At 38.2% G+C, this 17,151-nt stretch overlaps 1 protein-coding gene across 1 annotated transcript in view; it reads right to left on the bottom strand.

The window, feature by feature from the left end:
• Nucleotides 1-178: 178 nt before the first annotated feature.
• Tnip3 (TNFAIP3 interacting protein 3) overlaps nucleotides 179-17,151 on the bottom strand; it is a 38,782-nt gene continuing 21,809 nt past the window's right edge. The window contains exons 9-12 of the mRNA XM_023704429.1: nucleotides 14,169-14,219; nucleotides 13,239-13,337; nucleotides 9,912-9,972; nucleotides 179-725 (exon numbers count right to left, since the gene is read on the bottom strand). Of these exons, the coding sequence (XP_023560197.1) occupies nucleotides 694-725; nucleotides 9,912-9,972; nucleotides 13,239-13,337; nucleotides 14,169-14,219 (243 nt within the window). The 3' untranslated portion in view covers nucleotides 179-693. The remainder of the gene's footprint in view (nucleotides 726-9,911; nucleotides 9,973-13,238; nucleotides 13,338-14,168; nucleotides 14,220-17,151) is intronic.

Raw genomic sequence — 17,151 nt, 5'->3', positions numbered from 1 at the left:
TGCAATGCTTCTATGACTACATAAAGACAACAAAGTAATCAGCTCCTCACTAGGATTTTATCTTTCATAATCTATTTCATCTGAAAATGAAATAGACTCACAGTTTTTCATCATCTTAAGTTGATCTAAAGCAAAGTTTCAAGTTTACTGTTTTATTCAGTATGAATCACTTGTTTCACTTTAGGCAGTACGGTATATATACATTTTCAATCCTGTGTTTTAGCTTCATTCAAGCCAACAAATATGAGAACAGTATCCAGCCGTCAAACTGGCTGAAGAACTGAACCACTAGGGGAAAATGGAAGCAACATTAAAAATTGAGAGCTGCAGCAAGTTTTCCCTTGTGAATATATCACCACACCAGGAACCAAGGGGCTTAAATCATGGAGTGATTTTGCAAAACTTAACAATCCAACAGCAAGTACTATGTTGCAGACAGTTTCACGCTGCCAAATCCCATTTTAAGGAAACTGGAAGTTGCAATTATTCGGATAATAACTTGTTCCTCAAACTTAGTCAGGATCTCAGTTGGCAGAAGTCTTTGTCCATGCCAAGAGGAAACACTGCCAGGCACACACAAAATGGAGTAGACGATGTGCAGCTGTTGCAGGAACACCCCAAGGGCAAGGCACAGGGCAGGTAGGGCTCAGCCACGTGCTCCCTGAGCACACCGTCTTCTGTGGGCACACACTTCTACTCACTGACTTTCTTTTTAGAGGAGAAATCTGTGAAAAACAGCAGGAAAAAGTTTCAAATTAAAAATTAAAATTCCATTTTTCTTCCTCTAGATTGAGGCTAACATAAACTTCTACGCTGGCCAAAAAGAACTCCCCTCCAGTTTACACTGAGAAATCAAGAGGCAGGAATTGGAGGGTTATTATTTTAAGCAATGACATATGCTTGCCATTTTGCGAAATCAGTTGTGGCTTAGTCCTAATCATTCTTGAAGTAGAATGTGCTCTACTAATTCTCATTCTGGCTAGCATTCCAGTGGTTTGGGCACTTCCTCATGAAAGTAAGTCATTTCTCTTGCTATTAGAGTTAGCATTTACCCCAGAGAAAGATAATTTGCAAATGAGCACAAGGCCGCAAGTTAAAATACGGCCCTGGGCATGTTGTCAGAGCTGCAGAGATCACTGTTCTGAAGACTTGTGAGAGCATCATGAAGACCAGTAAGAAAAATGTAGTATCAATCTAGATGGATTGTCCCAAATGAATATTACAGGGAAGATTAAAAATCAAAGACATTTACATACAACAGGAAAAAACTTACAAAAATTAAAAATGCCAAGAAAGTGCTTTCATTATAGCTTGAAAACATGTTGACTGTTTATATTTGCTATCTTGCATTTATTATATCAAAGATATATGCCACACTAACATTTTTTAACAGCGAAAACAGCAAACCTAACAGGAAGACAGTAAGTTTCCTGTGACTATTAAATTCAAAATATGTTTAAGGTTGAGGATATAGTTCGATGGTATAGAATTTGCCTATCAGTGTGCAAGATCCTGCACTCAATCCCCATTACTGACCCCACACACACATGGGAAAGTGAAAAGTGAACTCAAAAATTTAATTCATAGATCCATCAATCTGAAGTTAAGACTTAGCTAATTAATGATACTATTCTCAGGTATTCATTTAAAAATATTTTTTAAAAAAACCCTTTTTTATTTGTTTAGTCCTCTTGTGAAAGAGGTTAGAATCAAGGTCACTATTGTCAAGATTTAGATGGAGAGAGCCCCTAAGATAACCCATGGCAGAATGGAAATTTCAACAAAAAGATAGGTCTTGGAATTTCCCTATACAGTGAACGCAGAAACGTCTCTGGTTCTCAAGCTTGGCTCCTGGTCACAATGACAAGGGAGTGAAAGGCCACCAGCAAATCACAGGTGCTCTCTGTGCTAGAAGACACAGCTGGATCCCACGAATATGACTTGTTTTAAAATGCAGTAGGGTCTTTGCAGCTGTAATCTGGTTAAAATAAAGTCATCCTAGATCCAAGCGGGCTCTACTGCAACATGAATGGTGCACTAACAAGAAAAGAAAACTTTGCAGATGGACACAAGGAAAGACAGTCATAGGAAGATGAAGGCCAGAACTGAAGCTATACTGCCATGAGCCATGGATTTCCAGGAGCTACCAGAGCTGAGAAAGGCTAAGAAGGAAATTCCTTTAGGTGTCTTTGGAGGGAACACAACCCTACCAGCGCCTTGAGTTTTAACTTCTTGCTTCCATTATTTTTCTATTTTGTGTTTAAATACAAAATAGTGATAGAAAAAGAAAGCATTAGAAATGATACAAGATTCCACTAAACAAAGTTGCTTCCAGAGCTGTTAAGAATACCTTCCTGACCTTTTATGTCACTTGGTTTCTATTTTAGAATGCCTGCTGCTGAAATGAGAAGCTCACTTAGTTTCTAGCACTGTGTTATTAGGGAAGCTCTATAACAAAGTAAATCAATATTTACCTATAATTTGTTACTGTTAGACATTTGTAAAGGACAATTGCAATATTGAGGGCTTGCTCTTTTTGTCATAAAGTAGTATTTCTTCTTGCTTATAGCACAACCTCACAGTTAAGGAATATGTAAGAAGTGAGCTCAAGCTCACCAAAGTTTACCTCTGCACCACATGAAAACTTCGCAGCCAGGACTGGCCTGCAGTGCAGTCAGGAATCACAGCTATTTCACATTTCAGAGAAGAAAAAACAAACCACACAGTTTCAAAGCTATCCTGACTAACCCTGCCATGACTGTTCTAGAAACATGGAAGTCATTTTGCATCCCACTCTGATAGCATATGAAATGTGATTTAAATATCCTTTGTAAAATCACATGTTTCTAGACAGGGACTGTAACTCATTAGCATCTTTCAATTCAATATACTAAAAAGGCCATTTGATGCCAAAATAAAAGCGAGTAGAGGGCAGGGGAAAGAGAATTGAGATGGGTTATGTCCATGTACCAATTCTCTACGATAAATGTAATCATTATGTACTGCAAACATGTTAAGAAAAATTAAAAATAGAAACAGAAAAAAATTGAAGTTGGTAGAAGGCTATTTCATTCTTATTTATTTATTATTTCATTCCTTTTGGTGAGAAAATAATGCAAGTTTCAAATGCCTTAAAATTTTTCATTTAAAATAATTTTTCTTGGGGCCAGAGACATGGCTCAATGGAGTAAGTGCTTCCTTGGCAAGCACAAAGGCCTGAGTTCAATCCCCGGTTCCATGAAAAAGAAAGAAAGAAAGAAAGAAAGAAAGAAAGAAAGAAAGAAAGAAAGAAAGAAAGAAAGAAAGAAGAAAGAAAGAAAGAAAGAAACTTTAAAATAATTTTTCTCCTTTGATTTCAGAGATTAAACCCAGGGCCTTTGTTCTAAGTTCTATTCCTAGCTCTTTTTTATTTTTTATATTTTTGAGACAGAGTTTTGCTAAGCCACTAAATTGCCCAGGATAGGCTTGAGCTTGTGACCTCCTACCTCAGTTTCCCAAAGTTCTGAGATTATAAGCCTGCACTGAAGGAAGAAATTTTAAAAAAATTAAACAGGAGCCTGTTCAGGATGTCAACCAAGACTAAGGAGATGTGTCTGGCAGACCCAATAACAGAACAGTCCTTCATTTGTATAAACCCTTGCTTTTACTGCCTTTGTGTAACTGGTGGTCTTGCAGTGTAACTTCAAATATAGCCAGACACTTCTTCCTTTGTGTAACTCCTGCTTGCTTAACTTAAGGCCTTGCAATGTAACTTGAGATATTTAAATGTCCCTAGCAACCATGATGTCATCCATCCCTCCAAACATAATGCCTAATTTGCTTTTATACCTGTCCTCTTATCCTCCCTATAAAAGTGTTCACCAACCCCCATTGGTGCTAAATCTTTGAGAGTGATCCCTATCAAGCTCTCCACTGTAAACAAACTGTCCTAAATCTTCTTGGTACTATTTCTTCTTGTGATTTGTCTGTTTTATATAATAGTACCACCATACAAGCTGCTGAGAGTCTTCATTTTTCTTGAAAGATGAATTGATTTTTACTGTGTTTAAAGAGCACCCAAAAGTAAAAACATACAGCTATGAGATCAAAACTGGGAGCAGAAGGCCATTGTGTTTGGTATAAATTGCTCCCTGGCTGGGGCACTCTTCACTGGGTCCCATACTGCACTGCGCCCTGGCACTCCCCAGCCATGCCCCTCCTTACAAGATAAACATCCCTTCCTCCTGAACAGGCTTCTGGCACCCCGCTGGGTTCTCTGCCCAGGTGCCTCTGGCTGTGCTCCCAGGCCATGTACAGGCTCTTCTCAAGGCCCAAGTCTGTGCAGGGCATTGTGTGTATGGGAGTGAAGGGTGTAGGGAGGAGGCTAGGATGTGCCAGTGGAACTGTCCTCAATCAACACTCTAGAGCCCATGCAATGGGAGGAGGGGACAAGGGGAAGGAGGTCCAGCACAGGTCTTCCTAGGCCACCATGTCTGGAAAAGAGCTGACTTTGGAGCTGAGCATTTCAAGTTTACTGTAGTATATGTATAAGAGGACAGACTACACTTTTAAGAGGTTCTAAGTTTGATTTATAAAATTTACGCAGAACACATGCAACTCTCCATTTATTCTTGTGTCAGGCTTCAAGAATTTCAGAAGAGGATCTAGTGGTATTATTGAAATTTAATCCCTCATTTTTCACTGTACCTGTTAAAATGCATAATGCTATTTTTCTATAAGCCTTCAACAAGAAAACAGAACTACTATTCACATTTAATTGTCACAAGAGAAATAATCAAAATAGGGGAAAGTAAGACAAAACTATAATGTAATACATTTATTAGAGATCTAAAAAGATAAACTTGTGAATAACCAGGAAAATCACCAAAAGAGAACTAGATGATTTACAAGCCATACCAGATGAATTAATATTCATTTTAAATATCCACATTTCTAACATAACTACCACATGATCTAACCAGTTCATTTCCAGGGAATAGCTAAAGGAAATGAAATCAAGAGATGAAAGAGATACCTGGCCTCCTGTGTTTATTGTAGCACTGTACATAATAGAGACGATACGGAATCAATCTTAGCAATGACAGATGAATGGACAAAGAAAATGTAGTCTACATACATGATGGAGTATTATTCAACCTTAAGAGAAATGAAATTCTGTCATTTGCAGCAAAATGGATGGAACTGAAGGGCATTATATTAAGTGAAATGAGTCAGATACAGAAGAATAATGGGTAACATAAAACTAAAGAAGTTTATCTCAAAGTAGAAGAGAGTAGTATGGTAATTAGTAGAAACTATGAAGGGAACAGGCATAAAAATATAGGACACCTGCCGTGCCAGCCCCACCCCCAGGCACACTGAGATTGGGATTGAGATTGGGTGTGGTGGCGCACACACCTGTAATACTAGCACTTGGGAGACTCTAAACAGGCAGATCACCACACGTTTGATTTATGCAGTGAGATCCTGTACATCCTGTCCTAAATATAAAACAACAACAACAACAACAACAACAAAACAAAAAACCAAACAAGATATTAAGGCACAGCGAGGCAAGTAATGTTCCTCAGTACAGGAGGATGATTACAGCTTGTAGAAACCTTTTATATGTTTTATGAAACCTAGAAGAGAAGAGCTCTAAGATTCCAAATGTAAAGTGATGATAAGGTATAGAGAGCCCTTCCTGGTGCTTCTATCAGTCCAAGTTTACATTTATAGTCCTAAAATAAGTTATTTGAATCCCATCAAGTTAATTCCAATCTACCACTTCCAGGGCAACCTGTGGTGAGAATAAAGACACTGAAGCATGTTTATAACTATGGAGAGCCAAGGGGTCCTAAGTCCAGTCACAAAGATGGCTATTTGGAACAAAGGCTCTTACTCAAAATCTAACCCAGCTTTTATCCATTTCTGAAGAGGGGAGTGGCTTGAGGATGAGTGACTGAGAGTGGCGGAAGTACGTGAGTGCCATGAGCTTGGCTAGGTAGGAGGTCTGCATTGACTTCTGCCATGTGCAGAGAGAAGTATATGCAGAAAGAGTAATCTGCATTATCCTACTGACGTAGTATCTAATGTTTTGGGGTCTGGTGCTTCAGCTCTGATGTGTAATCTTTCAAGCCTCAGGAAGTCATAGTCTCTATCTGGAGGCTCGAACTCAGCCAACAGACAGCATGGACAGAGAGAATGGAGCATTGGGTCTTTGCTCCATCTTGACCTGGCTTACATTAACGTGCAGCAGGTGGGGTTACAAGGGAAACACATGGACCATCTTCAAAGACTATCCCAAGCAACTTGGTTAGATTGATACGCATGGCTTAAAAGCCAATTGAAGGGACAAGGGAAAGTCCTAACCAGCTCTGTACATATCAGTACATAGAAATAGGGTCAGGCTCAGCCAAAACGGAGATGATTGCTCTTCTTCAAGGAGAGCTTCTCAAGGGGCCCTCCAGAATAAGGAGATGGAAATGTTAATCACCTTGACTCAATCTGAAATACGTAACAAATGTGTATTGAAATATCAAAATACCACATTGTGTACTGAAATATCACACTGTACCTCATACATTTGTGCCTTTATGTGGTAATTTAAAAAATAAAAAAATTGCATTTTGAAAAAGAAACATTTCTGTGCTGCAAGTAAAATGAGTATTAGAAAAAAGAAGTAAATTTTAAAAAATAATTTCTTTTTTATAGATGATCAAAATACTCTATAATTTTCCATGTATTTTTCCTTTCCTTGTTTTAAAGTATTTTCAGCCTAAAACATGCTATATTGATGAGAAATATATTCTTGAATAGTGGATAAATATATTTGTTATATAATAAAGAAATGACTATTATTTCAAAGTTGTTTTCATAATCAAAAACATAAAAATGTGATTTCTTAATAATCATTGCTACAAAATGAATTCTAAGTAACTGAGACAAGCCACAGTCTAAACATTTTCCAATTAAATTTATCAAAATATGGGAATAAAATAATAGCATTTGAATCATTTGTGACAAGGGTTATTCCAGTTATTGCCAGTTCTTATGACCTGGTTGAGCTAGGAGAAACCAGCAGGTAGAGAAAGGAAAGCTGCAGAAGGAATCTTAGGAAGGTAGATTTCTGAGGAAGGAATCTCTTTCTTTAGCGACTCTCAGCTTCCTCTTTCTTGGACCAGAGGAGCCACAGTCACTGGCAGAGCAGTGCTGCTAGGAGACATATGGCTGCAATCCTTGCTCCACTACAGGTTCCACCTGCCCTGCCCACGCACAGATTAGAGCAAGGACCTTCATCGTGCATGCGCTCCCATATAAGACTGTGTCTTCCACCTGTCACATTAACTGGTAGGTGAGTCGTACAAATAGCATGTACTGTGAGTTCATGAAATAAAATCATTGAGGACTAAGTAGTAGTTAGATTATCACCCTTTTCTCAACTTTATATGTACAGTTTTTGAAATGTGTAATACAATAAGAGAAGTAAACTTTCAAAGGCACAGTAGGATGTGTTTCAAAGCACATAGGTTGGAATCCTATATGTTAAAGGATACAGTCTCCTTGCTAGATTTCACATACTTTCAGTAGGTTACTTAAATTCTTTATGCCTCAGTTTCCTCATGTGTAAAATGGTATAAAATAATCCTATTTCATAACATTGTTGTCAATATTAAAATAGATATTGGTTAGGGAGCTAGATCTGTAGAATAAGCGCTTGCCTGGCAAGTGCAAGGGCCAGAGTTCAATCCTGGTTCTGCCAAATAAATAAATAAATAAATAAATAAATAAATAAATAAATAAATAAATAAAAAGATAGACATTGTTTACGGGGCTGGCCAAATATCTCAGCGGATTAAAGCATCTGCAAGCAGGCAGTGCCGGCCCCACCCCTGGGGCATGCTGAGACAGCACTTGAGACTGGGAGTGGTAGCATGCACCTGTAATGCCAGCCCTTGGAAGGCTGTAAACAGGCAGATCACTATGAGTCTGATCTAGTAGTGAGACCCTGAACACCCTGTAGACCCTTCCTTAAAAATACAAAGATAAATAAGTAAATAAATAAATAAATATAAAAAATAGATATTGTTTTAAAAGTACTTGTATGTTGTATGTATAGACATTTTTTCTCATGAAGTTTATTATATTCCTTAGGTAGACAAAAATCAGCAGGTCTCATATACTCACTACAGAATTTCATTTTGGCACTTTTAATGTAATTTGTGAAGCACAATTTTTTTCTACTTTATATAATGATTAGATTCTGTAACATTACTTCAGGCAGATTTCAGTGTTAATACACAAATGGCCGGATGATATTACTCACTTTTCTAGTAAGTGTAATCTCTACTAAACTGCAAATCAGGGAGAACATTCTTTCAATATTCATTTTAGGCAAATAGAAAATTCAAAGTTACAATTAGGTGGCAATTCAATTGTTATACAACAGTGCATTTCAGAAACACAGACACTAAATAAGAATCATTTGGTTAATGGTATGCCTTCCTAATAGACATTTTCTGCTGTGCCTGGAACCCAAGAATATCATTAAAACCACACTTTATATTTGTAGTAGGAAGGAAAGACAATGTAAAGTTTTATAGTTCTCTAATAAACACCTGGAAGTTTCACTGTAGAATTCTCACGTTTTGTATTTCTCCTCTAAGACTCGTCTCTAAAATACGGCCCTTCTCGTGGTCGGGGCTGCTGGACATACTACACAGTACTGGAAGGCGTTCGTCATTAGAGTACATGGTCCATAGATTATATGTGGCAATCCTGGCTCCTCACCCCCACTCCATGTCAGATTCCTTGCATTCAAAACTAAAATTAGGACCGGCCAAATAGTTCAGCGGATTAAAGTGCCTGCAAGCAGGCACAAGGGCGAGGAGTTCAACCCCTGGTGCCTGCTGTGCAGGTCCCGCCTCCGGGACATGCTGGGACATCAATTGAGACTGGGCATAGTGGCACATGCCTGTGATCCCAGTTCTTGGGAGGCTGTAAGCAGGCAGATCACTACGAGTCCAATCTAGTAGTGAGAACTAGAACACCCTGTAGACCCTTCCCTAAAATACAGAAAAAACAACAACAATGATAACAACAAAACTAAAATTATATGATTTCAGTTCAGAAGAAGTAGATATATTCAAACCCTCACAAACTAGCAAGGGACGCGTGCTATAGGAGAACTTACACGTGTGATAAACACTGCTAACTTTCAGATACACTTGATGAGAGCATAAATGGGATTCTGTTTATAGTTTAGTTTATGTGCCCTACTCCTGGGTGGCCTCATGAAACTGCAGAAAGCAGTAGTAGGAAGTTTGGCAGATTCTGGAAAGGAGGAGAATGGTAAACCAAAAAATAATAAGATCAAAGCATAGTCTCAGTTGTGTTTTATAGGTGACTCTAGTTTTTCCCAGCATGATTTGAGGTGGGTGTTGTGGGCAATTCTGGCCTAAATGAAGAAGAGCTCTGTCTCAGAGTCTGACGTGAAGTCACAAGGGAACACACTTCTGAGCCTTTGGTTTCCTCTGTCTGTCTGCCAGTGACATTTAAAACATCTGTCGAGAGAACCCAACCTGGAATAGAGGATGTGCATCTGTCCTTTGTAGTGGAATCACAAAGCTTTGTTGTTGTTGTTACAGTGCAGTCCTGCTGAAAGTTTTTATTTCTAACCCCAGATGGAGTTCTGACTCTGAAACTGGTGTGGGAATGGAAGCCAGAACTGAGATTGATGTATTTCTCCATTTGAACATTTTATTTGTCTTAAGGAGCGCAATTTAACCCCAGGTGCATCAAATTAGAGCTATGTGTGCAACACAAATTTATAGTAAGTCCTGCCTGAGTATGAGTGAATGTATGTAAACACCCCAAAAAGACCCCATTAAAATGTAAACATGAAAGAATGCTCAATACAGCTGTGGTCTTACCAGTTGCCTTGTGCTGTACATCTGGAGGAAGCTGGTCAAGAACATACCACTGATAGTCTGGCTGTGTGGAACAATAAAACATTATTATAGCAATATGAACTTCAAACAAAGCATAGTGACACATTAAAATATAATTATGCTCTGAGGTTTTTATTAAACAGGCAACATGAAAGTAATTTCTACCAAACTTGTTGCCAATCCCCCTTATCCCACTGACCTCCCTCATCACTACCATCATCTCTCCCTACCACCTCCTCACTTCATTGTGTTTGGTGAGAACTCCTGTGATTTGGGGGTTTCAGTGTGTTTTTTCTGTTTTTTTCTTCTGAGGCAGATGGGTTTTGAGCTTCTGCACAAGTATGTACATTTTTGTGATGTTTACTGCAGCCCATAAATAAGGCATCTTACCATCAAGAAATACTGTTTGTTAAACCCTTACACTGGAGGCAACTGAGGAAGCCAGAAGAACAGCCCAGGCTTATTGTTTCCTATTGGTTCAGGGAAGAAATCTAAGCTAGTCTGCGAACATGTTGTAGGAGCTCAGGGTGGTGAGGCATGACAAATGTCTCCCTTTGTATCTCTTTAAATTCTTCAGTTTGGACTTAAAAGAAATTAGACTCTTGCTTTTGAATTTCTCTCCAAGTTTACACATATTCACAGAAGATCAGTTAGATATTGAACATCAGAGAATAAGAACCCAGGTACTGAATAAATAATAAGCTCTAGACCTCAATAATCAAGATAGTGTCAAGGCTGTCATCTTAGTACTCAGTCCCCTGAAGAAATTTCAGCTTTACCTGCCCACTAAAGCTGTCTGTCCTGGGCCTTGGGAGATGGCTCAGTAGGGTAAGTGCTTGCCTGGCAAGCACAGGGTCCTGAGTTCAATCCCCGGTACCGTAGGTGGGGGGGGAAGCTGTCTGTCTTGCTGTTCCAAGCATTCACCCTGCCTCCAACTTCCCCCACAAGACACAGGGAATACAGACCTTTGGTCCAATTATTTAATCATCTCCTATAAATAATGCTACAGTGAGCCAGTAGGGAGCACTTCTTAGGACTGCCAGACCATAACAAGGAGTCTAAATGTTTGGTTACCTGACAAGACACCGAGAAATGCTGCATTCAATGCAGTCTGACCCCACTTCATCCTGGTGCGGACGGCTCTTAGCTCTTAAGGGCCCACAAAAGAGCTAGGGGAGGAAATGAGATCACCTCTGGTTTTTATCTTCTCGTTTATTTTAGATGTCTCAAGTAACACATAGGATATGTGAGGTGAGCCTCAGTTTTGTACTTTGGGCTCTTTTTGAGACTTTCCAAAAGAAGGAAAATATACTGTAATTTTACCAGTTGTGTTGTATGTGGTTTAATGTAAGCTTACATGGAGGCAAGAAATATAAAACATTCTTTTAAAATGAACACTGTGGTTTTGTTAGATTGAGATCGTGTTCAGTGAGATACTGCTTGAAAATGTAGGCTATTGTACAGAGCTTGGAATCCTTTTTCCAAGATAGAGCTTTATTTGTTGTTAATTTTGTAATCTGACCCTCTTTGCCTATTTTATGTGAAAGGAAAAATTTGTTGAGCCATTCTATGTAAATTCCTTCTTTTTTCAATTTATAAAGATATCACAGAAATGCGGTCTCCTCGATAAATTTAAATGACTGCTTATTTTTATAGATTATCTTTCATAACAATATTTGTCCAATTCTGCAAACCATAGGAACTAATTTGTAGGTTACTCTAGCTTTTTTATGTTTGCCCAAATCTGAGTTTACTCCTACATCTTTTAAAAATATTTTTTCAGAAGGATTTTTTTTTACAAAGCTAAACAAAAAAGAGGGTACAAATGAAAGACCATTTTGTATCTGTATATTCAAAATTGTTAGGATAGATATACAGCTGCATTCTCTAAATTCAATGAATAGAGAGATTTGTTCTAATAGTGTTTGGGAATAGATATCATGTCTGCATCTTATACGATTAATAACCACTAAGACAACAATATGCAATTTATTAATTATTGAAAATGTGCTAGTAATCGGTTTTAAAACTGTCTCATTGCTATTTGTTTCTCAATAAAATTATTAAAAAAATATTTTTAAGTGTCTGGAGAGATGGCTCAGTGAAATAAGCGCTTGCCTGGCAAGCGCAGGGCCCTGAATTCAATCCTTGTTCTGCCAAAAAAAAAAAAAAAATTAAAGAAATAATACATCTTTTTAAGGGTTCAAGGAAATTCCTGTTAAAAAGTTAAAAGAAAAAAAAAGCAGGTAAAGAAGACAGGAAATGGGGGAGGGAAAGCAAAAAGAACCAGCAATGACAACAGTAAGAAAAGAAACCCTCAGCAGAATGCTGTGCCATATCAGGGTCAAATAAGAAGTGCTCATTAAATCTTGACATCTTCTACCACCCAAAGAGTCATTATCACTGTCCCAGGAATCAGGCTTTATGTCACACTCAGAGACACAACCTAAGAGTTTCAGGCAACTCAGGGAACATCAAGGGTTTTACAAGTGCACTTTTAAAAATCCCAATTAAAAATCTTCAATTTTGGCATAATTAGAATCACAGGTAATAAAATCTAAGAGGATTGTTGTTGAGTGAATTGAAATGCAGAAAAACATGTATTTCTTTTCCTAAATACAGGTTTTGCCTGTGTAAGCCAAATGGGGAGAAGAAGCTAGCACCCATCATGGGGGAAGGACAGGGGGTGCTGCTCTTGAGCAGGAAAGGAAGGGGCGCTTCAGGTCTGATTCATTCAGGATGACTGTCCAAATCAATTCTACTCACAGATAATTGCTCAACTGTTCATTTTACTTTGCCTGGGTAGTCACAGTTACGGAGAGCTACTTAAGTGGGTCAGTTTATTTTGGATCTTTTAATAAAAGTCCTTTCAGTTGGAAAATGTCAAAAATGATTTTGCACATATGCAATGATATTCACAGTAGTTCTATGTATGTACCACTGAAGTAAGCATTTTATTTGTTTTGCTTATTCCTCTTTGCTTTTCTTTATGCTCATAAGTGTCTTTTGGGTAGAGTCAAACATGACCATGGAAAACTATCCATACAAAATGTTATGCTTCTTTAAGGAAGCACAGCTCAATTTGCTATCTGTTAGTTTATTTATTCATATCTATGTGCCTCATGGCTTCAGCGTCCCAAGGATAATTACAGTGTACATGGTCCATTGGAACTATGCAAATTGGAGATGGGCATGAAACAGAGACTCATTCCGTAGACAGTAGTATGTGCCAAAATTCCAGAAATGCATGTAAGTTCTACCAAAAGAGAAGATGAAGAGCTCACTGTTGAAGTGGGAACTGCTACTTACTGGGTGCTCTCGTTGATCCTGCACAGCCTTGGGGGCTGTTGGTTCCCATGGATCCGGCAGGTGGAAAGCAAAGTCACAGTTGCAGGTTGGGAGACCCATCTGGGAAGAGCAATGCCGTCAGTTCTCTGGACATGGCATTGTCACTCGATTTACACAATGCAACTTGGTTTAAATCTTCACGTTTTGCCTAATGTGACATAATTCCAGCTCAAAATAGCAAAGGAGTCAACAGAGAACCTGGGAGCTGAGGCCAGTGAGGCTTGCAAGTCAATTGGTTCTTCATTTTGAAGCAATTGGAAGGAGCTGAAGAATACATAGTTAACTGTGTTTCTGAGTCACATTCCTCAAAGGTTCTCATTAAATACAAACCGTCCATTAATCCATAAAATCAGTTTTATTAAACTCTAGCCAGAGACATAATTAAGGTCTAAGCAGGAAGTTATGAATTAAGATAAATAATATTTCTTCAAAACTACCAGAGAACTAGCAAGATGGAATGATTCAGTGCCGAAGAAGAGATTTTGTTTTCCAAAAAAGAAAAAATTACTGTGATGTAGGTTTCCACACAAAATGTATAAACAACTGTAAGAAGTACCAAGAAAATGTATTTTGCAGGTGTGGGTGGGTTTCTGAAGAAATTTCCACGTGCATAAACACCCACTAAGGCTGGCTCTAGTGGTGACGCTCTTCACAGCATGTGTTTTTCATGAATGTTAGGGCTGAAAAGCTTTGGTGGTTCTTAAGCACAATCCATTCATTCATATTTTAGGGGATAATGAAAACCACGGGTTGTCCTGGGCCATCTGTGGCAGAGCTTGAGTGTGTTTTAATTGGGACCATAAAAATATTGCACATGGGGAAAATGTGTGTGGGTGAAGCTTAAGATTGCCATTTTATCCATGACAACAGGGCATGATAAGGATAACATACCTGTTTTAGCTGCTCTTTTAGTTTTTCTTTCTCCATCTGACAAGCTTTTATCTGTGGGGAGAAAAACATTTGTTTAGGAAGAATTCAAGTCGCTGATTTCAAAACTGGATTTGACTCAGCTGTCAGTGACCTACTCAGAAACCCACAAGGAGGGGCACTGGTCACAGTCTTGCCAACCCTAAGTCGCATCTTGTCTCCTCAAGATGTGCATTGGTTCTACCTTAAAATTCTGAAGTGAAATTTGCAAAACTGAATAGTTTTAGATTGTTATTCCTATCTGCCAAGCCTATTATAATTATTAGCCTTGGAGTAGTCTATTTTTTAAGTGTATTTGGTTGTTAAAGGGTCTACTACATAGATTGGACTTGCAATCCTCCTGCTTTCAGCTTCCCTCGCTCTGGGTGTATGCTACTACATCTGGACTCTGTGGCCAGTGTTTGGGATCGAACCATGGTCCCTGCTCTTGCCTAAGCTTGCCTAAGCAAGCACCTCCATCACTGAGCTATCTCGCTGGCCCCAGGAGTAGTCCATTTGGATGCATATGTAGAAACATCTCTGTGGATCATTAGATGAAATAATAATTGGATAGCCTGACATGCAAAGGCTTCCACCATAAGATCTAGAGGATGTATAATGTTTAACACAGGTCAGACACTGATCTATAACCTTTATGCATGATAAGTTCTTGAAGCTCCCCAATGCCCTTATGTGATACTTTATTTTATCACCCCATGGGACAGATGAGATACTGAGTAAGTTGTTCAAAATCACACTGCTCTGCTTTCTGTCTTCTCACTACTGAAGTCCCAATTTTAGAAGAATTACCTAGATGGGGTTCTCACCATACCTGGTGGTCCTAGAAAAAGCTGGCTTTGCTTTGACTCTTTAGTCATACCATTGCCACCCTTAGATTCCATGTTCTACATCCCTATAAGGCATGATCAAATGTCCCATGTCTTGAAAGATAATTTCTTAGTCTTGACCATTGGAACTATTTCCTCCTCCCTTCCTCCTCTCATTTGGCCTTGTTTACTATGTTTACTATGTGACTTTTAGTCCAGTATACCCTACATATAATCAATTCTTGCTATTCATAGTAAATACAATCTGTAATATCATGTAGTGCTCCCAGGAGAAACTCAAGGTTAACTTCCTGTGAGCCTCTGGTTACATTTTATTCAATTGATGGATATATAATCTTGTTTTATGTATATTAATGTGAAACATACATTATTTAATATATACTATTGATTCAGTAAAATGAAACTCATAGTCAACAGGCATATAATTTATGCTCATACCAAGTTTATTTTACACAATTTTCTCTCTGTAGTAGCACATCACAGCCATGTCCTATTTAAGGATTCTGGGTAGTACATTAGCCCTAGGTGTGAGGCCAATGTAAATGTAAAATAACAAAAACAAACAAAAAACACAAAACAAAACAAAAAATGCAGAAAAACATGACCCTAAATAGACAACAAAAAGGCCCATTACAGTATATGAACTGAAACAAAAGGATGGGGGAGGGAGAGGTGAGGGAGAAGGGGCATAAAATGATTGAAAATGATCAAGCTGCATTATATTCATGTAGCAGTTTAACAAACAAATGTCACTATTGTGTATCACAAGCATACAGCAACGAAACATAAGAAGGCACCACAATGCCTTGTGTGACTTCAGTTGAGAATACTTTTCAGATGACTCAAGCTTGGTACTGAACTGTTAGGGTTTGTGAATGCACCACAAAAATGCCACAAACACTGATTTCAGGAGTAGATAAATTCACAAATACAGAATTTGCAAAGATGAAGACAGCCTGTACGTGTCTTTCAGTACTTTATGAATCCTTTCGTTGGAAGGATCAGTTTATTTCTCCCAGCACACTGCAGAATGAAAGGATCGAAGTGTAGAGCACATGCTAATCTTACAATTAAATGAAACTGCTAAACATGACCCCTTTGATAGACTATGGCTATAAAATGCTTTTGGGCCATGATCTGAGCTAGGGGTTTTTATAGAGGTTCTCACGCCTGTCCCAGCAGACAACAGAGAAGACCCGAGGTGGTTCCCTCTATTCAGATTTCATAGGTGAGTAGACTGAGCAAGGTTAGGTAATTTGTTTTGGCTTTAATGAGCATCCTAGAGATCATTTGGTCTTTTTTATTTTACAGATGAGGAAAAAGAAGCATAACATCAAACGAACTGCCCAGGGCTACCACCAATGGAGTGGCAAAGGGGACAGATTCCAGGCTCTTTCCCCTACATGACCCTGACTTTTAAGAACACTTAGTACCTTTCACTTCCCCGCATTGCCTGCTTACCCACTGTTCTTGCCTTACAACATCCAAAGTTATAAAAATGAACATACTCTGGGTGTAACTAGTGCCAGAGTAACTTGGCATGAAAATGCCCTTTAAACTTCAGTTCAACAACATGAATACTATGTTACTTGACTAAGCTAAAATCAGCTCTTTTTAATGTGTCATGATATTTAATCTGCTATTAATAAGCATAATGCAGATCGTCATGTCAATGTACTATATCTCTTTGAGAATCTTAATTATTTTTCTCTTGGAGTGAATGATTTTTGAAAACAAATATTGGGCTATTGTTATTTTAAAGAAAATTTTTGATAGTTCAATATCCTACTTATATTGGAAGATTGGCTCTTCACTTATACATACAACTTTGCCATACCATATTTAGAAATATATTTATTTTCTTGACATTAACAGAACATTACTTTACAGATGAAAATTACCTATAGGTCATAACCAAAGATGTTAAGTAGATAGATATATGCCCCTGAGTGGCCTAAAAGTTCTATAAAGACACACTAGCAGCCAATCTTAGGCATCCATTTACCATCAATTTGAACTCAATATAGACAAATGAATAAAATTAAAATGTAGTAGAGGTGAAATTATATGTTCACTGGTAACAAAATTCTTTAAGACCACTTTACATGTAAAACATAAAA

The sequence above is a fragment of the Octodon degus genome, unplaced genomic scaffold (assembly GCF_000260255.1).
Source record: "Octodon degus isolate 3935 unplaced genomic scaffold, OctDeg1.0 scaffold00196, whole genome shotgun sequence".
Taxonomy (NCBI): domain Eukaryota; kingdom Metazoa; phylum Chordata; class Mammalia; order Rodentia; family Octodontidae; genus Octodon; species Octodon degus.
Note: the sequence above shows the minus strand (reverse complement) of the source record. Positions and strands in the feature narration are given on the sequence as shown.